This window comes from Loxodonta africana, chromosome 3 (genome assembly GCF_030014295.1).
Source record: "Loxodonta africana isolate mLoxAfr1 chromosome 3, mLoxAfr1.hap2, whole genome shotgun sequence".
Classification (NCBI taxonomy): domain Eukaryota; kingdom Metazoa; phylum Chordata; class Mammalia; order Proboscidea; family Elephantidae; genus Loxodonta; species Loxodonta africana.
Window position 1 is genome coordinate 62,430,201 of NC_087344.1, and position 24,689 is coordinate 62,454,889.

A 24,689-nucleotide genomic window follows, 5' to 3' on the forward strand; every position below is an offset into this window, starting at 1 on the left:
AAGAGTTCTTTATAATATATGTGTATGTATATGTATCTATATATATATGTGTCTGATTTGAAAATATCTTCTCCCATTCTGTGTGTTGTCTTTTTACTTTCTTGATAGCACCTTTAATACACAGAAGTTTTAGTTTTGGCAAAGTGTAATTTATCTATTTTTTTCTTTTGTTGTTTGTGCTTTTGGTGCCATATATAAGAAACCGTTGCCTCATCCAAGGTCATAAAGATATATCTGTGTTTTCATCTAATAGTTTTAGCTCATATATTTAGGCTTTTTATCCATTTTGAGTTAGTTTTTGTGTATGGTGTGAGGGAGGCGTCCAACTTGTCTTTTGCATGTGAATATCCAGTTGTCCTAGCAAACGTTTGTTAAAAAGACTATTCTTTCTCTATTGAATTGCCTTGGCACTCTTGTCAAATTGCTTAACCATAAACATAAGGATTTATTTATGGACTGTCAGTTCTATTCTGTTGATCTAAATGTCTGTCCTTACGCCAGGACCACACTGTCTTGATTCCTGTAGTTTTATAGTAAGTTTTAAAATCAGGAAATGTGAGTCCTCCAATTTTGTTCCCCCTTTTCAAGATTCTTTTGGCTATTCTGGACCCCTAAAATTTTAGATTCAGCTTCTCAATTTCTGCAGAAAAGTCAGCTGGGATTTTGATAGGGATTGCACTGAATCTATTGCCAACTGTTTGTTTTGTGTGGTAAATCTATATGTAACAAAACTTTTGCCATTTTAACATTTTTAAAATAATTTTATTTCTTGTTGTTGTTGTTGAGAATATACACAGCAGAACATACACCAATTCAACAATTTCTACCTGTGCAATTCAAGGACATTGATTACATTCTTTGAGTTTTGCAACCATTCTCAACCTCCTTTTCTGTGTTATCCCTCTCCCATTAACATAAGCTCACTGCCCCTTGAGTTTCCTATCTAATCTTTCAAGTTGCTGTTGTCAGTTCAATCCCATATAGACAGATCTTAAAAGAGCACAATGCTCAAGGCAAATATTCTTTACTAGTTAAACTAAACTATTGTTTGGTTTATTGTTTCAGGGGGTATTTTAGGTTTAAGGTTTAAAGGTTATTTTAGGGAAATAGTTTCAGGGGTTTGTCCAGCCTCCATGGCTCCAGAAAGCCTGGAGTCCATGAGAATTTGAAATTCTGTTCTGCATTTTCCTCCTTTTGATCAGGATTCTTCTATAGAATCTTTGATCAAAATATTCAGTAATGGTAGCCGGGTACCATCCAGTTCTTCTGGTCTAATAGCAAAGAAGGCAGTTGTTAATGGAGGCAATTAGGCACACACTCCATTTCCTCCTCCTATTCCTGACTCTCATTCTGCTGTTGCTCTAGGCAAATAGAAGCCAATTGTCCTGCCTTGGATGGCTGCTTGCAAGCTTTTAAGACCCCAGGCACTACACAACAAACTAGAAGGTAGAACAGAAGCACTAAGCATGTTATTAGGCCAATTAACTGGAATGTCCCATGAAGCCAAGACCCTAAGCCTCCAAATCAAAGAACCAAATCCCATGAGGTGTTTGGTTGTACATAAGCAGCCTCAGCAGCGACCGTTTTTGTTTTTTGTTTTTTTGCCATTGTTGTACGTGTATCTATCACACAACTTTTGTCAATTTAACTTCTTGCAGATGTACAGCTTATTGACAGTGATTACATTAATCAGCTGTGCAACCCTACCCTTAATCAGTGCAATTTTTTCATCACCATAAACCGAAACTCAGTATTCCATAAGCAATAACTCCCCCCTTTCCCCCTCCTTTTCACACCTGGTAACCACTAAGAAACTTTGGTTTCTATGCATTTGTCTGCTTTTTGTCTTTTTATGTAAGTGAGCTCATACAATGTTTGTTCTTTTGTGATTGACTTATTTCATTCAGCATAATTTCTTCAAGCTCCATCCATATTGCGGTATGTATCAAGACTTCATTTCTCTTACTGGTTGAGTAGTATTCCGTCATATGTGCTTACCACATTTTGTTTATCCATTCATCCATTGATAGGTATTTAGGGTGTTTCCACCTTTTGGCTATTGTGAATAGTGCTGCAGTGAGCACTGGTGTACAAGTATCTGCTTGAGTCTCTGCTTTCAAGTCTTTTGGGTATATACCTAGAAGTGGAATTGCTGGGTCATATGGTAGTTCTAGTTTTAGTTTTTTGAGGAACTTCTACGCGTTTTCCACAATGGCTATACCATTTTGCATTCCCACCAGCAATGGATAAAGGCTCTAATTTCTCCACATCCTTGCCAACATTTGTTGTTTTCTGTTTTCCTTTGTTTTGTTTTTTTAATCTTAGCCATCCTAAAACCAAACCCATTGCTGTAGAGTTGATTCCAACTCATAGCGACCCCATAGGACAGAATAGAACTGCCCCATAGGGTTTCCAAGGCTGTAATCTTTACGAAAGCCAACTGCCACGTCTTTCTCCCACAGAGCAGCTCGTGGGTTCAAACCACTGACCTTTTGGTTAGCAGCTGAGTGCTAACCACTGCACCACCAGGGCTCCTTAGCCATTTTTGTGGGAGTTAAATGGTATCTCATTATGGTTTTGATTTGCATCTCTCTGATGGCTCATGACATTGAGCATGTTTTTATGTGTTTTTTGACCACTCAAATGTCTTCTTGTGAAATGTCTATTCCAGTCTTCTTCCCATTTTATGATTGGGTTGTTTGTCTTCTGTTGTTAAGCTGTTGAAGTTTTATATATATTTTAGTCATTTTAACAATTTTTTACATATACAGTTAAGTGACATTAATTGTGTTCATCGGCCATCATCATTATTCATTTCTAAATCTTTTCATCACCCTTAACAGAAGCTCAGTGTCCACTAGGCAATCTTTCTACTAGTTTTTGTTTTGTTTTTTCTTTTTATTGTGGTGAAAATATATACACCAAAATATTAGCCAATTAAGTAATTTCTACATGTAAAATTTGATGACATTGACTATATTCTTCGTATTGTGCAACCATTATCACTACCCTTTTCTGAGTTATTCCACCACCATTAACGTGCACTCAGTGCTCCCTAAGCAAAAACTCCCCTTTCCCTCTCCCTCCCACCCCTGGTAACCACTAATAATCATTGTTTTCTATGTATTTGTTTATCTCATATATGCTTTTTTACAAATAATGTTTTATTGGAACACAGTCATATTTATTTGTTCATGTGTATTGTCTATGGCTACTTTCATGCTTCAACAGCAGAATTGAGTAGTTGACAGATACCATATGGCTTGCAAAGCCTAAAATATTTACTATCTGTCCCTTTACATAAAAAATTTGCCAACCTCTGCTTTAGATGATGGTGTGAATTCATGCCCTGAGTTCACAAATATTAAGTGCCCACTATATTCCAGGAATATTCTAGACACTGGGGGATGACTGTAACAGTGAACCGTACCAACACAGTTCCTGGCCTCTGCTTACCTCCCTGATCTCCTCTTGCCCTACTGCATCCCCTTCATCACTATGCTTTAGCCACGTTGGCTGTCATTCTGTTTCTTCAGCATACCAAGCCTGTTCCCATCTTTGAACTTGTTCTTCCCTATGCCTGGAATACTTTTCCCTCGGATCTTTGTATAACTTGTTCCTTCTCCACACTCAGATTTCACCTGAAATGTCACTTCCTCAGAGAAACATTTTCTGAACACTGTACCTAAAGTGAAGCCCTGGTAGCACAATGGTTAAGAGCTCGGCTGCTAAACAAAAGGTCAGCAGTTCAAATCTATCCGCCACTCCTTGGAAACCCTGTAGGGCAGTTCTACTCTGTCCTATAGGGTCACTATAAGTCGGAACTGACTCGACAGCAATGGGTTCAGTTTTTTTTTATACCTAAAGTATATCTCCCCACCTCAGGTGTTTCTTTATCCCACCACCGTGTTTTATTTTTTTCATAGCGTTTATCACTATCTGAACCCATCTTACTGATGCATATGTTTATTTCCCCACCACCACCATTAGAGTTCTCTGACTGTATGTTCTATGACCACAACAGCCTTCGCATAGAAGAGTGCCTAGCAAATAGAGGTGGTCAAGAAATTGTTAAAAGATTAAACAAATAAAGAGAGCTTGCAGGGATAGACAGCAAACATAGGCTTAGTATAAGGAAAAGCTTCCTAATATGAATAATAGATGTTGACTTGTCCCACCAGACTTATTAGTGATTAGATTTTTGGCTAAAACATATAGAAGTCAGTGTATATTTAATATAGCTTTTCTCATGACTTCTAGGAGAATTTTTCTTTCCCCAACAGTCATAATTCACATCAGGCTGTGCCAGAAGTCTTGAGTTATAATGGGGCAATGGAAGGAGCATATTTGGATTTGATTTCTAATTCTGCTACTCAGCTATCAAAGTGACTGTTTCAAGTGCTTTACAAATATTGACTCATTTCCCACAACAACCTTATAAGGTCATGTATAATTATTATCTCTTTTTTACAGATGTAGAACCTGAGGCACAGAAAGATTAAAGAATTTGCTCAAGGAAACATAGCTTGTACATGTGAAACAAAATTTGTTGTACTTTATGAGCAATTTAATGGATTTTCAAGGGCAATTACGTGAAGAGCTTAGAACAGGGCCTGGCACATAGTGAGCTAAGTTTTAGCTATTAGTACTATTACTGCCCCATATAGTAATTCTTAGGCACACTGAAGTTTGAAAAACCACTGAACTAGATTCAGAAAGGAACAAAAGATAAAAATTTATGGAGATGTCTGGACATTAAAACCATTCTGTTTTTAAGATAATTATCAAATCATTAAGTGAGTGGAGAATGAGTGAAGACTTCTAAAGGGTTTTTGTTTGCCTGCATGACTTGTTCCATTCTGTTATAATATTATCCTTAATTAGCCTTCATACATATGTCTTAGCTATCTAGTGCTACTGGAACAGAAATACTACAAGTAGATGACTTTAACAAACAGAAATGTATTTTCTCATAGTTTAGGAGTCCGAATTCAGAGGGCTGGCTCTAGAGGAAGCTTTTCTCTCTCTGTCAGTTCTGAAGGAAGGTCCTTGTCTCTTCTGAGATTCTATACCTGGACATTCTTCATGTGGCTTGGCATCTCTCTTCCCCCATCTCAGCTTGCTAGCTTTCCTTTAATCTCTTTTATATCTCAAAAAAGATGAACTCCAGGTACACCCTATACTAATACTGTCTCATTAACATAACAAAGAACCCATTCCCAAATGGGATTATAATCACAACATAGAGGTTAGGATTTACCACAGATATTTTTGGGGACATAATTCAATCCATAGCAACATGCTAATTGATACGTGTATTGTGAAGCTTACATGAATAGATACATAAGCTTAGAACCTACTTTAGCATATAGGAGGTGCTTGGTTAACGCTTGTTAGGTTTTAATCCAGGTCTTGCTTGATCAGACTCACGTTCATGCTCTTGTTTAAGAAGTCGTAGAGCAGCACAAAGCCATCTGCTTCCTATCTTTCCTAGTTGGCATTTCTTGTTAATGCATCACTGAGCAGTTGTAACTCTCATGCTCTTTGGCATTGACCTTTGGCCTCATTATACAAAGGTTTAGGTCTGAAGTCAGCAGGTAAGTTGAACATATGTATGACGAACCTCACTGGATTGCAATTAAGAGAGGGTCCTTACGTGTACTTACGTAAACTGGCCCGTGGGCTTTGTCTCCAAGCCGGAGAGTACTTGTTCCTAAGGCAGATGTCCTCTCTTTTTCCGGGTTTGTTTGGTACCTCTGTCCTTTATTATGGTGGAACTTGGTCCCATGTTGCCATAAACATGGACCTGTCTGTGTTTATCCTACTGTTTATTCCCTTTCTTCTCAGTACCATTTACATATTGGGTGCTGAAAAAATTCTTAGTGAGTTGTCTGTTTGGACAGGACTTGGAGTAGCAATTCAATAGCTACAGAAATAACCTTTTTGGAAAAGTAGATAAATAGGAAGGAATACACTTTTTCAAGGGTTGTGCACTTTTTGAGTATCCTAGCCATCGTGGAAGGGTCTTTGATAGCAGGATCTGGAAAGCACACATAGGTTGGTGAGAGAAGACAACTGAGAACTAGTTCCAGGGATGGGAGCCAGCATTTACCAAGGCGTGCTAGTACCTTACCTGTTTTGCATTATTTGATCTTCACAGCAATCTTGTCAAATTGATATTATATTATCATATTGTTGTTACATATTATTATATATTGTATATAATATTACCATATTATGAATTTCTTTTCAGAAATAAAAAATCTGAGGCCCTGGAAATCATAAGTGACTGTCCATATAGCTAGAAAGAGTCCAAGACAGAGTTGAACCCAGATGGCTCCTTCACTTTACAGTTCTGCCTCCCACTAACCAGCCTCTCAGATCCTCAGTTTCTTCTTGTAAAAATAAATGTGGACAAAAGATCTCCAGTTCTCGTGGTTATACCAGGATACTCATTTATTTGCAGGCTTTCTAGCCTCTTTTTTTTTTTTTTTTTCGTTATGCAGTGGATTACAGCTTTTTCCCCTAGAAAGAATGACTTTACCTTTCCCCTGCTGTTACCGTGTTGTTAGGTGTTGTCAAGTCGGTTCTGACTCATAGCAACCCTATACATACAACAGAACAAAACACTGCCCGGTCCTACACCATTCACACAATCATCATTATGCTTGAGCCCATTGTTGCAGCCACTGTGTCAGTCCATCTTGTTGAGGGTCTTCCTCTTTTTTGCTGACCCTCTGCTTTACCAAGCATGATGTCCTTCTCCAGGTACTGATCCCTCCTGATAACATGTCCAAAGTATGTGAGACGAAGTCTCACTATCCTTGCTTCTAAGGAGCATTCTGACTGAACGTTTCCCCCATAGACTACTGTCTACTAAATTGTATTTATTAATAATGTGTCCCATTTTAAAATAATTTTTTTCACCACGACTGCTCTTCAGAGGTCCTGAGCAGCATGGGCTATACCTTGGGCTACAACCCAGAGTTGGTGTATTTCCAGTCAAATGCAAAACAAACCAAAAAAAGCAAACAAACAAAAGACCACGTGACATTGTGCCTAGCCTGGGCTGCCCAGTCACCTGTAAGTGTTCCTTTCCTGCTGGACTTTTTAAATACACTAACTCATTCAAATTGGAACTAACGTAAATGTACAACACGAAGGGAGGGGTAAATAAATATGGTTTAACCCTTGGAGGAATATTCTGTAGCCATTTGAAGTGATGCTTATAAGGAGGTCATAATAACACAGGGAGGGGAAACTAATGTTATAAGTTTGGAGAAGAGAGGTGAAAAGCAGGCCACAAAATCGCTGTCAACTTTGTGAGGACAGGAGATGAGCCTCCCTGAGCTCAGTACAGTGCTGGCACATAGCAGAAGTTTAACTTTTAAAAGAGACAGCATGGACTAAAAAAAGGCAGTGTGACATCATGGTTAAGAGCCAGGCCCTGGAGTCTGTCGAACATGGGTCCATATTCTAGCTCCATTGGTAACTCAGTATGGGACCTTAGGTGCATTAACCTTTTGCCCTCAGCTTCGTCATCTGAAAAATGGGAATAATAATGTTTCCACCTTAAGGTAGTTGTAAAGAATTGATTAAAGGCATATGTAAGGGGCACAGTATTGTTCCTGGCACATGGTAAGATAGTACTCAACATACATTAGCTACTACTGTTATTACTGAGCCCTGGTGGTACAGTAGTTAAGCGCTTGGCTGTTAACCAAAAGGTTGGCTGTTTGAACCCCCCAGCCACTCCACAGGAAAAAGATGTGGCAGTCTGCTTCTGTCTGCTCGCATAAAGATTACAGCCTTAAAGAACACCAAGGTCACATGACAACTAAGAACCCAAGAGACAGAAAGGGCCACATGAACCAGAGACCTACATTATCCGGAGACCAGAAGAACTAGTTGGTGCCCGGCCACAATCGATGTCTGCCCTGTTAGGGAGCACAACAGACAACTGCTGAGGGAGCAGGAGACCAATGGGATACAGACCCCAAATTCTCATAAAAAGACCATACCTAATGGTATGACTGCGACTAGAGGAATCCCAGAGACAATGCTCCCCAGAACTTCTGATGGCACAGGACAGGAACCATCCCCGAAGACAACTCATCAGGCATGAAAAGGACTGGTCAGGGAAGGGGAGAGAGATGCTGATGAAGAGTGAGCTAATTAAATCAGGTGGACACTGGAGAGTGTGTTGGCAACTCTTGACTGGAGGGGGGATGGGAAGATAGAGAGAGAGGGAAGATGGCAAAATTGGCACGAAACGAGAGACTGAAAGGGCTGACTCAATAGGGGGAGAGCAGGTGGGAAAAGGGAGTAAGATGTATGTAAACCTACATGTGACAGACTGATTGGAATGGTAAATGTTCACTTGAAGCTTAATAAAAATTAATTAAAAAAAAAAAAAGAAGCTCAGTCTTCATAAAAAAAAAAAAAAAAGATTACAGCCTTAGAAACCCTATGGGGCAGTTCTGCTCTGTCCTATTATTAAGATCTTTTTTCTTTCTTTTTTCTTTAAATTAATTTTTTAAAAACATTTTATTGTGCTTTAGGTGAAAGTGGAAACCCTGGTGGCGTAGTGGTTAAGTGCTACGGCTGCTAACCAAAGGAATGGCAGTTCGAATCCACCAGGTGCTCCTTGGAAACTCTATGGGGCAGTTCTACTCTGTCCTATAGGGTCACTATGGGTCGGAATCGACTCGACAGCACTGGGTTTGGTTTGGTTTGGGTTAGGTAAAAGTTTACATAGTAAATTAGTTTCCCATTCATTAGTTCATACACAAATTGTTCCGTGACATTGGTTGCAATCCCCACAATGTGTCAACTCTTCCCATTTCTACCCTGGGTTCTCCATTTCCATTCATCCAGTTTCCCTGCCCCTTCCTGCCTTCTCATCTTTGCTTTTGTGCAAATGTTGCCCTTTGAGTTCTCATACAGTTGATTGTTCTAGGGAGTACCTTCCTCATGGGTGTGTTGTTTATTTTATAGCCCTGTCTGTTATTTGGCTGAAAGGTGAATTCCAGAAATGGCTTCAGGTCCTCATTAGAAGGGTGTCTTAGGGCTATAGTCTTGGGTCTGTTAGACCAATAAGTCTGGTCTTTTTTATCAACTTGGATTTTGCTGTACATTTTTCTCCCATTCTAACTGGGACCTTCTATTATGTTCCTGTTCAGAGCATTAGGTAGTGGTAGCCAGGCACCATCTAGTTCTTCTGGTCTCAGTCTAGTGGAGGCTGTGGTTCATGTGGGCTATTAGTCCTTTGGACTAATTGCTTCCTTGAGTCTTTGGTTTTCTTCACGCTCTTTTGTTCCAGACAGGAGGAGACCAATAGTTGTATCTTAGATGGCCACTTGCAAGCTTTTAAGACCCCAGATGATACTCATCACAGTAGGATGTAGAACATTATCATTATGAACTATGTTATGCCAATTGACCTAGATATCCCCCGAGACTATGATCCTTATCCTTCAGTCCCCATATCTCAGTCCCTCGAGGTCTTTGGTGTCTAAGAAGTTTCCATAACTCTGCCCCCTATGTGCTCTATTATATATATGAATATACATGCGACAAATATAAATATGAATGTAAAAATATTCACAACCATACCTATATACAGGCACAAGTGTACTCCTGTATGACCTCCCACATCTATTTTTAGCATATATATCTACCTATGTCTACTTGTAAATTATTGTTTGTTATTACTGTTGTTGCAGTATTGTATATGCTATAGTATTTACCATAAAACCATAGTAGCTCTTTATTTTTGCATACCTATCAGTGTCTTCCTTTGCCTTAGTCACATTGTACTGAGTTCCCACATATTGCATATTGCCTTTCCCTTCACCAAAATTAACACGTGTCTGCTATCTAATTAGTGATTCTTGCTCCCTGTTCCTCCCATCCCTGGTAACTATCAAAGAATATTTCTTTCTATGTGTAAACCTTTTCTTGATTTTTTATATAGTGGTCTCATACAATATTTACCCTTTTGTGATTGACTTATTTCAGTCAGTGTAATGTCCCAGATTCATCCATGTTGTGGAAGTTTCACGGATTCATCAGTTATTCTTTATTGTTGCACAGTATTCCATTGTGTATATGTACCACAATTTGTTTATCCATTCACCCGTTATGGGCACTTAAGTTGTTGCATCTCTTTGCTATTGTGAATAATGCAGCAGCAAACATGGGTGTGCATATGTCTATTCATGTCACAGCTCTTATTTCTCTAGGATATATACTTAGGAGTGGAATTGCTGGGTCTTAATGGTTTTTCTATTTCTACGTTTTTAAGAAAGCACCATACCATTTTACATTTGTACCAGCAGCGTATAAGAGTTCCAGTGTCCCCACAGCCTCACCAGCATTTGTTGTTTTCTGGTTTTTTTTGATCATTGCCATTATGGCCAGGGTGAGATGGTATCTCATTGTAGTTTTGATTTGCATCTCTGTAATGGCTAATGGGAAACCCTGGTGGTGTAGTGGTTAAGTGCTATGGCTGCTAACCAAGAGGTTGGCAGTTCAAATCTGCCAGGCGCTCCTTGGAAACCCTATGGGGCAGTTCTACTCTGTCCTAAGGGGTCGCTATGAGTCGGAATCGACTCGATGGCAGTGGGTTTGGGTTTTTGGTTTGGAATGGCTAATGATCATAAGCTGCCTGAATGTCTTCTTTGGTGAAGTGCCCATTCATGTCCTCTGCCCATTTTTTAATTGCATTGTCTTTTTGTTGTTGGAGTGTACTATAAATTTAGAGATGAGACCCTTGTCGGATATTGCCAAAATTTTCATCCCAGTCTGCAGGTTCTCTTTTTACTCTTTTGGAGAAGCCTTTTAATGAGCATAAGTATTTAATTTTTAGGAGGTACCAGTTGTCTAGTTTATCTTCTGCTGTTTGTGTAATTTTAGTTAATGTTTGATAATCTATTAGTTAATGTTGATAAATTAGGGCCCCTAGCTTTGTCCCTATTTTTTCTTCCATGAACTTTATAGTTTTATTTTTTACATTTAGATCTTTGATCCATTTTGAGTTACTTTTTGTGTATGGTGTGAAGTATAGATCCTGTTTCATTTTTCTGCAAATGGATATCCAGTTTTGCCAGCACTATTTGTTTCAGAGACTTTCTCTTTCCCATGTAATGAATTTCAACCCTTTATCAAAGATCAGCTGTCCACAGGTGAATGGATTTACTTCAGGGTTCTCAATTCTGTTCCATTGGTCTGTATGTCTTTCGTTGTGCCGGTACTAGGCTGTCCTGACTACTGTAGTTGTATTGTAGGTTCTGAGTTTGGGAAGTGTGAGTCCCCCTACTTTGTTCTTCTTCTTCAATAATGCTGTATTTATCTGGGGCCTCTTTCCTTCCCATATAAAGTTGGAGATTAGTTTTTCCATTTCTTTAAAGAATGTTGTTGGAATTTGGATCAGGATTGCATTATATCTACAGATCACTTTGGGTAGTATTGACATTTTCACATTGCTAAGTCTTCCTGTCCATGAGCATGGTATGTTTTTCCATTTATGTAGATCTCTCTTGGTTTCTTGCAGTAGTGTTTTGTAGTTTTCTTTGTATAAGTCTTTTACGTCCCTGGTTAGATTTATTCCTAAGTATTTTGTCTTGATTGACACAGGAGCTGCTACGATGGGCTTAAGCACAACAATGATTGTGAGGATGGCGCAGGATGGGGCAGTGTTTTGTTCTGTTGTACATAGGGTCGCTCTGAGTCGGAACCAACTTGATGGCACCTAACAACAACAACATTTTGTCTTTTGGGGGGCTATTTTAAATGGCATTGTTTTCCTGATTTCATTTTTGGAGTTCTCTTTGTTAGTGTAGAGGAATCCAACTGATTTTTGTATGTTGTTTCTTTCTTTATTGAGGTACAATTTACATAAAATTTACACATCTCAAATATTGAGTTAGATGAGTTTTGACAATTGTGTAACTACCACCCAAAACAAGATATAAAATACTTCCATCACCCCCAGAAAGTTCCCATGGTGCCCCTTTCCAGCCAATCCTCCAATCCGGTAAATACCCCAGAGCAACCAATTTCCAGCTTCTATCTCCATAGATTAGTTTTGCCTGTTCTTGTAAGGAGCCCTGGTGGCACAGTGGTTAAGAGTTGGCCTGCTAACCAGAAGGTCGGCGGTTTGAATCTACCAGCTGCTCCTTGGAAACCCTGTGCGGTAGTGCTACTCTGTCCTCTAGGGTCGCTGTGATTTGAAATTGACTCAACAGCAACAGGTTTGATTTGGTAGTTGTGTAAATGGGATTATATAGTATATATTATTTTGTGTCTGGCTTCTTTCGCTGAGAGTAATATTTTTGAGTTTCATACATGTTGTTGCATGTGTCTGTAGTCCATTCCTTTTTATTGCTGAGTAGTATTCCATTGGCTGGATGCAGTATAGTTTTTTTATCCATTCTGCTGCTGATGACTATTCTATTTCCAGTTTGGGGCTTTTAAAATAAAGCGGCTATAAATATTTCTTATATGAATCTTATGAGTATTCTTATATGGACAAATGCGTTCATTTCTCTTGAGTAAATAAGTAGGAATGGAATTGCTGAGCCATAGGGTACATGTAGACTTATAAGAAACTGCCAAACAGTTCTCTAAGGTAGTTGTAGCAATGAGATCTCTTTTTAATATTGAAGGGGGTGGGGAGTAAGGGAGGCATGTGAGGTAGTCTAGCACAGCCAAAGAAATACTTTGGAGTCATATTGACCTGGCTTCCCATCTGAGCTCTGGTCTTTACAATTTGTGTGATCTTGGATAAGTTATTTAATTAATCTCTGAGCTTTGGCCCTATCTGTAAAAGGGAGCGATAATGAGATCATGTATATAAATATCTAGCATTCTACCTAGCAATGGCATACCAAGGTGAGGACGGTGTTGCAGGCTGTAAAGCACTGAAAAGCAGTAATTAAACCAACGGAAAGTCATGTACAGTTCTAAGCAATGTCAGTGATAAGATACCTCTCCCTGCTGTCTGCTCCTTCCATACACCATGCTGTCTAGTAAATTATAGGGACTTATAATAAACAGTAATTATAATCAATATTTAATAAAATGAAGTAGGAACCGAGGACTAGGTTCTAATTTGGAACTTCGGTGAGATTTGGAGCTTTTACTGCAGGTTCTTTCCCGTGCACTTCCTGTTTCCTCCAATTCCCTGGTTTACAAGGCTCACCCTAAGTGAAAACATTTCCAAGACTTCGGGGAGACACACAGGAGGTGTATTCCTCTCTAGGAGCCACCTCTCAATAGTCCCTTCTCTCAGTTCCATAGAAGTCTGAGCTTTTCTCCCCTTCCTTACTGCCCACTTTTTAACTCATATGTCATAAGCACATTTTCTTCCATTGTATTCTTCAGCATAATTATAGACTGTGTACCTCTGCTGTACCCAAGTCAGCCTTATTTATCAAAGCCAAAATAGTTGCTCTTAAACACTCTGTTCCTTGTAAAATAGGTTCCCAAGCACATGTTCTAACTTGCAAATCCCTTTATTAGTCTTTTCTGTCAATAGTTACTTTGTGTGTAATTTTGTAGAACCTAGTCTGACCTTTCTATACTTTCTCCAACTCACCTGCCTCTTAGCTACTTTTTAACATGTGAGAAAATGAATCGTAAGTATCGTATTTGTTCACTGTGGTCCCTGACTTCTTGATTTGAGGACAAATATGGTGGACAAATACAGTCATTCAAGAAGCATTAATGCAGTTCTCAGATAGTACTTAAGAGCCTGAGTTTCTGAGTTAAAATCCTGCGTCCTGTCACTATTAACTGTGCCAACCTCTCTAAACATTGTTTTTTTTTATCTCTGAAATGAGTGATACTTATCTCTTAAATGAGATAATGGATGTGGAGTGCTGTATTAGTTTCCATCACAAATTTAGTAGCTTAAAGCAACCCAAGTTGTTATCTTACAATTCTGTAGATCAGAAATCTGACGGGGGGGTTCACCAGGCCAAAGTCAAAGTTTTGGCAGGGCTGTGTGTCTTCTGGAGGCTGTAGGAGAGAATCCATTTCCTTGCCATTCTCAGCTTCTGGAGACTCCGCATATTCCTTAGCTCATGGCCCCCTTCCTCCATCTCCAAAGCCAGCAACAACAGTCAAGTCTCTTTCATGCTTTCATTCTCTGGTTCTCTGCGAAAGGTTCCCCAATTTTAAATACATGTGATTAGATTGAGCCCACATGGATAACCAGGGTAATCTCCCCATCTAAAGGTCCTTAACTTCAATCACATCTGCAAAGTCCCTTTTGCCACCTAAGGGTACATATTCACAGGTCCCAAGGATTAGGGCATGGACATCTTTGGGGGGGCATTATTCTGCCTACCACAAGTGCTTAGCCCTGTGTGTAGCTCTTCTTAAACCTTCTATAAGTGATAACCATTCAAGGCCCTCAGCGTTCCGGGAGATTCCAAGATGAAAATGCAACCCTTAGGCACAAGTAATTTATAGTCTGATGGGAAAATGAGAGAGCTGAGGACAGAAAAGATTCTGACGCAGGAAGAAAAGATTTTGACCTAGAGCCATTTGTGGGGTTTCAACCAAGTACCGTGGAAAAGTGAAAGACCTCAGGTTAGCAAGTAATCTGGCAAGTTTGAACAGAGTGAGTGTGTCAGTAATATATGGAAGTGGAGAACCGGAAAATAAATGAATTTTAATCCAGATGAGAATCTTTACAGGATAAAGGGTAAGAGGGAAGGACAAGACAGAGGGAACACCTTTTCTGACTAGACAGAGCAATTAGATTTGTTCACATCTCAATTCTTCCACTAGCCCCACTGGACTCATTTGTTCATTCAGGCAGCAGATACATACCAGGCACTGTACCTGGCCTTGGGGATGCAATAAACAAAATACATAAGCCTACTTTCTCAGGGCCTATTATTATGGAAGAAAGCAGCCAGGTCAATACAGCCATAATACAGTATGACAGTGGTAGCCCATAGGAAGCGTGCACCTCCCTCCCAAACACGCAGGACAGGGAAGGCATCCTGGAGGAAGTGTCTGTAAGCTGAGACCTGAAGAATGAGTTGGAGTTTATCAGTTAAGATGCTTTAGGCTGCCAGCAACAGCCCAACTCAAGTTCCTTAAGCAATAATGAACTGACTGACTCACTTAACTAGACATCCAGGAATGGGGCAGGCCTCAAGGTTAGTTACTCTGCTCACTCTGTGTCCATTTTTCCGTGACTCCTTCAGCTGGGCTGTCCTCTGTGTGTTAGTTTCACCCTCAGGGTGGCTCCTCTCATGGTGGCAAAACGTGTGCAGCAGTTCTAGGTGTCACATTTGCACACCCAGCATCCAGAGGAAGAAAAACATCTCTTCCATAGGTTCTCTGCTAAGAATAATGACACTCCTTTTCCAGAAGCTCTCAGCAACCATTCCCCTTGCATCTGATTGGGGTCACAGGCTCATTTTTGAACCTATCCCTGTGACCAAGGGAATGCCACATTCTATTTGGCCTAGGCCTGAACCTATCACTGTGGCAGGGACAGTGGGTTCTCCCTTCCTGAAACACATGGTCTGCTTTGGGGCAGGGAAATAATTAAATGAAAACCAAAATGCTGTTAGGAATGAGGGAGGATGAGAAGTGAGAAAGAACAGTATGTAGAAATGCCTAGGGACTTTTTCCTTCCTTCAACCAAGCAAGACTCCTTTCTGCCCCTTCATACCTTCTGCTTATTCTGTTTCTTTCTAACTCTAGCTTTGCCGTGAGCCTTCCTGATTTCTCTTTGTGCATGCTTTTGACTTCAGCATCTGCTGCTAAATCGTTTCTCAATTTAGATCCCCAAGATCAAGACTCTGGCCCAATTACCTTACTTACTGTACCAGGCTCTACCTACTTGAAGTAAGCCCCAGATGATGACTTTGCTTTGTGTACTACTGTACCCCAGCATCCCAATAGTGCCTGGCATGCAGTGGGTGCTCATTAGACGTATAAATAAATATAGGACAACCTTCCAGTGAATTGGTGGCCCTTGGGTCAGATGCTCCCCTGGGCAACTTATCTGTGGCTGAGGGGATGTGCCCTCTAGTGGTACCTTACTTTCATTACTTGCTATTGTCTGAGCTTCAGTTTACTTTTCTTCAAAATGGAGTCAAAGAAACCTGCCCTGTGTGGCTCAGAGGTGCTCAGTATCAAGTGAGATCATGAATATGAAAGTACTTTATATATTGGAAGATGCAAGGCACTTTAATTCAATTCTGGTCACTCATATGCACCTGGGAAAGACTGAAATAGAAAGGCTGGTTTAGCTATTCAGTCCCGCATCTCGATGTTGAGTTCTCCAGGGAAAGCTTTAACCACCTCTTTTCTTGTCCCTTCCATTTGCTCCTCCAGGGCCACTCAGGATGTGTGAACTGTCTGGAATGGAATGAGAAAGGAGAGTAAGTATGAGCTAGAACACCTCGAGAGTGCTGGAGAAGGGAGCGAGGAGGCTGGGAAAAGAGGATTTTCATTCCTCTTAGTACATCTGAAGAAAAGAATGGACCCAAATGAATAGAGACCCCTGCTCTCCTGTGCTCCTAAGATTAGCCCATAATTTCAACACATAGTTAAGCAATTAATCCCAGATGGATGGGAGGTTGGATGACTATCCATACCTTGCTTTTTTGACAAGCCATTGTGTTTAAGAAATATTGGGAAATTCCCAGGACAAAATAGAAAAGAATCAACTAATGTTTACAAGATAACCTTAAATTCTGTGACATCTGCTGCCCTTCGAGGTCTTTGTGGCCTGACTCTTTTATCAGTAACCAGTGGGGGAAGGGGCCGGGGAACTTGAGGAGAAGCCAGAACTCCTCATCTGCTTACAGCTTGTTGGCTTCTGGTTCTGACGACCAGCACACGATTGTGTGGGACCCGCTGCACCACAAGAAGCTGCTCTCCATGCACACGGGACACACTGCAAACATCTTCTCTGTCAAGGTGAGGAAGATGAGCCACAGAGCAAATGAAAGGGGTGACCGTGCTGTGAGCATGGTCGTGTTTGTGTATGTGTGTCCCATGTACCCCCTGGAGTCCCAGACACTCTTTGGATCTGAGCATTTGATGGTGATTCCTGAAACCCCATCTGTTTTCCGTGCTAGGTTTCCTCAAAGCCAAGAAGCCACCTCTAAATGAATTTATATTTATGTGGGTGGTGGTGGTAGGAGTTGTTATGGTTTTGAGCATGAATTTTGATAACAGCAGACTTGGATTTGACTCTGTTATGTGCCTCTTGGAAGCTGTGTGAACTGGGCAAATCACCTACCTCTCTGAGCCTGTTTTCTCATTTGTAAAAAGGAAGTAGCACTCTACAAGATTGATATTACAGTCCATTGAGATTAAAAAAGCACGTGGCACAGGTGCTTTTAACTATTTTACCTTTCTGTAGGAAACGGGTCTGCTGGTTTATTGGTGGAGGGAAGTTGAGCTGAGGAAAGGTGGGAAGGAGACTTAGCAAATATCTTCAGACCTTTGAAGCCCTATTAGATGGAAGTGATATGAGACTTGTCCATTATGGTTCCAGAGAACAGAACTAAGACTAGTAGCTCTAGGTCCACAGAAGCAAATGTAGGCCTGATGTAGGAAAGCATTGTGTAATGCTTAGAGTTATTCGAAAAAGGTGGAATCGGCCCTCTAGGTCCTAGCACTGAGGTGTTCCACCCACTGGGGAACTTCATCTACCAGGTGGAAGGTTGAAGGAAATGACCTTTAAGGATCTTTCAAGCTCTGAGATTTTGATAATGGATGTGTGTGTGAGAATGAGGCTGTCCTTTGGAAAAACTCATTAATCTAATAAATATTTTCCTAATTAGTATCAGGAGGAGCTACAAGATACCTGAACAAGAGGGTAGATTAGAGAGCTCAAAACCTACTCATTTCCCTAAACCCTGCCTCTTTCCCAAGCTCAGGTTCTCACCTCCTATTCCAGGGACCAGTCCTAGAAGAATTTCTGCAGTTGCAACTTGTCTTAAGACAAGGTGTCCCCTTTTAGGAACAGAACAATGCTGATTCACCTCTTTCATGGCCAACAGAGACTTCTTTCTGCCCCTAAAAGGTTTTAGGCCCAGTTTGAGACTGTAACAGTCAGATCTGGGGAAGGACCTAAGTCATCAGTTTGGCATAATACAGCACAAAACGTTGAGTTCAGAGAGCACCATTTAGCGATGGTCTAGATACTCCCTAATGGTAAGACTTTGGGCGAGGCAGTTATATTCACAGACTGTCGGCCTCCTCTACTGCAAAAAAATACGGAGAAATCTCTCTCCAGCCAGTAGAACAGCACTACAAATGTATTTAACCCACAGGCTCCCCCTGGTGGCAACTATGTGGCTCACCTGTTTATCTCTGCTGTGCCTGCAGTATATGCTGTTTCCAGATAGGACTATTGGTTATTCCTGAAAATGATTAAATTCTATCCAACCCTTTTCCTGATGAGCCATTAGACAAGCATATGTGGAAAGAGTAATTGTTGGTCTTGCACGAACATTTAAAGTCAAATGGGACGTCAGCTGCTTAAATGCAGAATAATGCCCTACCACCACCACTGAGCCTGGTGGACTGAGAGGAACTCTCCTTGCTCAAGGTCCGACATTTGGGCTGTTTCCAGTATTTACTAGTGTACAGTGCACTGCTCTGAGCATTCCTAACCAGTCCCTTTTTTCTTTTTGGATTTTATCCCTTGAGACACAAGTCTCAGCAGTGGGAGTTTTAAGTCAAAAGATAGAAATAGTTTTATCTTTGTTATGTACTGCCAGATTGTTTTCCAGAAACATATGAACCATTTTAAAACACTTATTCCCTTAAAACACTGAAAGTCCTTTTCCTTTTAAGATCAATTTATGACTTAATCCCCAGATGATTAAATAGTCATTGCGAGGCAGCATGGCATATGACAGTCCAAAAGACTTGGGTTTGAACACAGCCTTGATGAATCTTAATGCTGAATCTCAGTTTTTAATGAGGTTGTTTTAAGTATCAGGAGTCCCTGAGTGGTGCAAATGGTTAACATGCTCAGCTGCTGACCAAAAAGTTGGAGGTTTGAGTTCACCCAGAGGTGCCTTAGAAGAAAGTCCTGCAGATCTACCACCAACAAATTATCCATTGAAAACTCTACGGAGCACAGTTTTACTCTGACACACATGGGGTCGCCATGAGTTGGAGCTTAATTGACGGCAACTGGTAATTGGTATAACAATCAAGATGATGAAGTACCCAGCCCTGGTGTCTAGCCATGGTGAATGCTTACTAAATGGTGACAGCTATGATTACCCTTCATTCAGTTCTTACTTGAGGAAGAATCAGAGAAAAAGGGTTTCTCAGGTAGTCCAACTTGGCATAGGTCAAGACCATTCTGGCAAAGCTCTGATTTTGACCACTGGGCCTATAGGTTACTGTTCAGGGTCCAGAGAATTTTTAGCGAATTGTCTTACATGAGCCTATATTCTTATCTGACATGGAGAGGGAAAGGGGGTGCTGATATCCAGGCTAGTCTCCTGACTTGGCCAGCCCTACCCTTAAAAATAAAACCAAACTCATTGCTGTCTAGGCAGCTCCAAATCATAGTGACCCTATAGGACAAAGTAGAATTGCCTCATAGGGTTTCCAAGGAGTGGCTGGTGGATTTGAACTGCTGACCTTTTGGTTAGCAGCCGAGCTCTTAACCACTGCACCACCGGGGCTCTGCCCTACCTTTACTGCCCCCCAATCTCTTCTCTAATATCTCTGGAACAGTTCCTGCCTCACGCTGGGGACCGCATCTTGATCACGGGGGCAGCTGACTCCAAGGTGCATGTCCATGACCTGACAGTAAAGGAGACGATTCACATGTTTGGAGACCACACAAACCGGGTGAAACGCATTGCCACGGCCCCAATGTGGCCCAACACATTTTGGAGTGCCGCTGAGGATGGGCTTATCCGGTAAGAGCCAAGGCATCAAGTGGGCCCGGTGTTCCCTGCTGCCCCATCCCACCTGCCCATACTACTTCCTTCTATAGGTGTGGCTCCTTCCTGTCAGCAGAGTTCCAGTCTCATTTGTCTGCCTAGGCCAGTTGTCTGTATACAAGCTCAGCTGGGAATATACACTTACCCCACCCTCACCTTCCCCCTCTTACTCTCTTCTGCCCTACAGCCAGGCCCACTGGCCATCTCACCACCTCAAATGCCTCCTCTAGGCTTTCGCACTTGCTGTTCCTCTGCCTGTAATTTTCTGCCCCAAGCCCTTCCCATGTCTGACTCTTTTTCACCCTAAGGATATCAGTATGAGAGTCATCTCTTCAGAATCACCTTCTCTGATCACCCCATTTAAAGCAGACCCAACATTATTCTTTGTCTCAGCACACTAATCATATCCTCTGTAACTCTAACCACCATCCATAGTTATTTTATTTGCTTTTTTATCTGATTGCCCACTGGATAGTAAACTCCCTTAGAACATCTCCATGTCTGTCTAGTTCTTGCTTGTATCCTTAGAGCCCAGCACAGTGCCTGGCATATAGAGGCACTTAATACAGTTGGTCAGTGGGCATATACCTGGGAGAGGGAGAGCCAGCTGGAAATGGTAAGGTGGGCTGTCGTCTTTGCCTCTGTTTACCTTCAGATGTGACCTTAGAAGTTGTTCTTTATCTCCCCAAACTGCTATAATTGCCTCCCTTGTGTCCCACAGGACTTCGTACACTCTTCCCTATTATGAAATAGGGGAAGTATCTAAGTTATCTATAAAATACAACACAGTAGTGAGAAGCAGGGCACTGGAGTCAGACAAACCTGGGGTCAGGTCCTTGCTTTTGTCACTTAGTGTTTGACTGGGGAAAGTTTCTTAACCACAGAATCTCAGTTTTTTTACCTGTAAAATGGGAATAATCATAATATCTCCCTCGTTGGCTTGAGTGTTAAAATTGAGATAGTACATGTAAAACCTTAGTATAATACTTAGAAGACAGAAAGCACTTGGCCAGTGATAGGCCAGACCGTATGTTGTACTTGTTGACCTTGACTGACCACACTGTGCCGAGACCAGCTAGTAGAAGCTGAGCATCCAGGGAATTGGGTAGGATCCTAACCACTTAGGCACAGTCAGGGAAGGTACCCTAGTGGAATGTGACGGCCCTAAAGTGGGCCTTCCAGAATAGTCAGGATTTGGATGGCCAGGGAAAGCAGAGAAGACTCATTGGATTAAGCAGAGTTCGTAAAACCAAAATGAAACCAAACCCGTTGCCGTCAAGTCAATTCTGACTCGTAGTGACCCTATAGGACAGAGTAGAATTGCCTCATGGGGTTGCCAAGGAGTGGCTGGTGGATTCGAACTGCCAACGTTTTGGTTAGCAGCCGTAGCTCTTCACCACTGTGCCACCTGGGCTCCAGACTTCATGAAGGCAGGGATAAATGTGGCATACACAGGATAAGAAGCTGTGTAGTTGTAATTACCCAGGTTTGGAAACCTGGGGAATAAGGTTGGAGAGATGTGTGAAACCAGGCCTTGAAAACCAGACTGAGGAGTTTGGACCTCATGCTAAAAGTAGTGAGGGATCTCTACAATTTTTTGAGCAAAAGAGTAGTGTTTTAATATTTTAGGAAGAGCAATCTGGTGAGGATGACTGAGAAAGACAAGGTGAACAGTGAAGAGATTATTGCAGAGTAGGGGTACAGAGTTTTGGTTGAGGGTGATGAAATAATTTGGAAACGGATCATGGTGACGGTTGCACAACGTGGTGAAAGCAGTTAATGTCACTGAATTGTTAAAATGGTGGAAATGGCAAATGTTTTGTTATGTATATTTCACCGCAATAAAATTTTTTAAGAAGAGATTATCACAGAAGTCTAGGCAAGAGGTGGGTGAGTGCATGAGTGATGGCCTTCCCCCGTTTCTGAATGTACCTGTGTATTGGCAGCAAAAAAGTGGCAGGACTCACAGTTTGCCGCTTCTGCTGCTGGTCAGACTTTGTGGCGATACCTTTACCACCTGGATGGGCCTGTGTCTTGTCAGAGAGCAGGTATGGTTGGGCTTCCCTCGGTGCTGTGAGTTTCTAGGTGCTGTTGGGTGATCTCCACATTCTCTTTTCTGTCACCTCCATACTTCCTTTGTGTCGTAAACTAGATTAGGAAGCAGCAGAGCAGAGTGGCTAAAAATGCAGTCTCAGGAATCTATCCCAGCTCTGCCCTCACTAGCTATGTCTTCCTGGGCAGGTTATTTAACTTTTTTGACTCTTGATGTTCTGATGGCACCTAAGGATGGTGTGCCATTGAATTCGGTGATAATATGTGAAACAGGGACAGTAATGGACACAAAGCAAGTTTTCACCAAGTGAAATGGTAATCAATAGTAGTAGTAGTACCAGTAGCGATAATACTGACATCTGTTTAGTATCTACCATAAGGGATTATGTGAGGACAAAACAATGTATGAGAAGCCATATACAGTTCCTGCCCTGGTGGCACAGTGGTTAACGAGCTTGGTTGCTAACCAAAGTGTCAGCAGTTCGAATCCACCAGCTGTTCCTTCCAAACCCTGTGGAGCAATTCGACTCTGTCCTGTAGGGTTGCTATGAGTCAGAATTGACACAACGGCAACAGGTAAACAGTTCTGGCACATAATGCGCACTCAAGAAATAGGAGTGAATTTTACCTTCTTAGGGCTTACAAACAGGTCCAAAGCCCCTCCCTCCATTGCTTGACAAGGCCTTGGCTTCTCCCCTGTCTTCTACCCAAGGACCAATTTCCTTAACTCTGTCCTCTCTCACAGCCAGTATGACCTTCGGGAAAACAGCAAACACTCGGAGGTGCTTATTGACCTGACAGAATACTGTGGCCAGCTTGTGGAGGCCAAATGTCTCACCGTCAACCCCCAGGACAACAACTGCCTGGCAGTAGGGGCCAGTGGGCCCTTCGTGAGGCTGTACGACATTCGCATGATCCATAACCACAGGTATGAATAGCTCAGCCTCCCGTGTGGCAGCCTCCCGCGCGGCAGCCTCCCACCTTGAGACTGGGCTGGGGCCAGGCCAGGACAGTGACTCATGGAGGTGAGCCACTGAGGTCTGCCGCCCCTTTGCCTCACTGCCACGCCCTCTTCTTTTTTTTATTTTATTTATTTTTTATTTCGTGACTAGAAAAAAAATTTAATCTCTGATTTGGAAAGTATGAAAAATGTAATAAAGAAATTACGTGTAATTGTATCACCTAAAGAAATCACTGTGTATAAAATATCCAGCTAGTCCTTTTGCTGTGAGTGCTAAGAGTGTTTGTACAGAGTTACACATGTAGTTTTTTCACATATTTAATTCTATTCTTTTTTTTTTTTTTTAGCAAAAGTAGAACATACTCAGAATCCCCACAGAAGTCCCAGAACTGAGCAGCTCCTCCAGCCTGGGCTTTTAATGGACTCTTGGGACAGAAGCAGGAATGTCTGGCCTGCTTTCCTTTTGTTTGTGCGTTTTGAGGGACAGCAGCTGCTCTCATACACTATATGACTTGGAGGGGGCATTGAGCCTCAGCTTTCTCATCTGTAAAATGGGGATAATAGGGTGGTCCTGAGGACCAAGACAGGTTACAGGAGCTACTCTGTAAAGCACTGTGATGTATGTGTCCACAGCTGTCTAGTTAGTGGACCTTTGTTCACGTAAAGAAGGAAGGTACCTCCTTTATCTCCCAGGGGTACAAACTTAGGTTTTCCTCTGGGGAGTGTGGTCTTATTTAGCTAGGGGTCGTGCCAGGGTTTGTAACCTATATGGTTTACCTTTCTATCAGAAAGAGCATGAAGCAGAGCCCTTCAGCAGGTGTGCACACCTTCTGTGACCGGCAGAAGCCCCTTCCGGATGGTGCAGCCCAGTATTACGTAGCAGGTAGGGCTCACCCACTCTGGCCCCAAACTCTTGGCTACATCCTTGACTCATTCTGGGGCAGTTCAGGGAGGCAGCACAGCATGGTGGTCAAGAGCAAGGGTTAAACAATCAGACAGACCTGAGTTTTAATCATGGCTCTGCCATTGACCAACTATGTGACCTTTGGCAAATTACTTAACTTTGCTAAGCCTTAGTTTCTTTTCTGTAAAATGGGGTTGTAATGACTAAATGAGATAAAACATGTAAAGCAATTGGCCCAGGGCATATATAAGGGCTCAGTATTTGTAGCTGCTATTGTGATCAAGATTATCGCTATCATCATCAATAAAGCTGACTTCATACAGCCCTCTGCCCCTTGGTGGGGACTGGGATTCTCACAGTAGGGTGGACGGGCTGCTTGCTCCTTGCAGGTCACCTGCCAGTGAAGCTGCCTGACTACAACAACCGTCTGAGAGTGCTGGTCGCCACCTACGTGACCTTCAGCCCCAATGGCACAGAGCTGCTGGTCAACATGGGAGGGGAGCAGGTAGGTATGGCTGCCAGGGGTGGCTCTGGCTCACCACCAACCTGTATCTAGCACCCAGGGCTATGCACCCCACCTCCACTGCCATGAGGTAGACAAGAAGCAACGGTTTGTACATTCACATTACTGTGAAATGTGGGAGTGACATTGCATTATTGGGATTCCCAGAGAGCTGCCCTGGCCTGGTCTTGTTTTTTTTAATGCTGGCTTACTGTTTATTAGCTCTGCACTATGACTTTGAGCAAGTCTCTTTATTTTTCTGAGCCTCAGTTTCCTTATCTCTAAAATGGTATTACCATCAGAGAAAAAATGTCT

At 41.8% G+C, this 24,689-nt stretch overlaps 1 protein-coding gene across 2 annotated transcripts in view; it reads left to right on the forward strand.

Moving 5' to 3' along the window:
- Positions 1 to 24,689, forward strand: part of WDTC1 (WD and tetratricopeptide repeats 1) — a 70,918-nt gene that overhangs the window by 33,812 nt on the left and 12,417 nt on the right. For both annotated transcript variants that reach the window (XM_010595120.3, XM_010595119.3), the window contains 6 exons: positions 16,366 to 16,412; positions 16,842 to 16,953; positions 19,744 to 19,931; positions 22,753 to 22,935; positions 23,757 to 23,851; positions 24,262 to 24,377. In XM_010595120.3, coding sequence (XP_010593422.1) covers positions 16,366 to 16,412; positions 16,842 to 16,953; positions 19,744 to 19,931; positions 22,753 to 22,935; positions 23,757 to 23,851; positions 24,262 to 24,377 — 741 coding nt within the window. The remainder of the gene's footprint in view (positions 1 to 16,365; positions 16,413 to 16,841; positions 16,954 to 19,743; positions 19,932 to 22,752; positions 22,936 to 23,756; positions 23,852 to 24,261; positions 24,378 to 24,689) is intronic.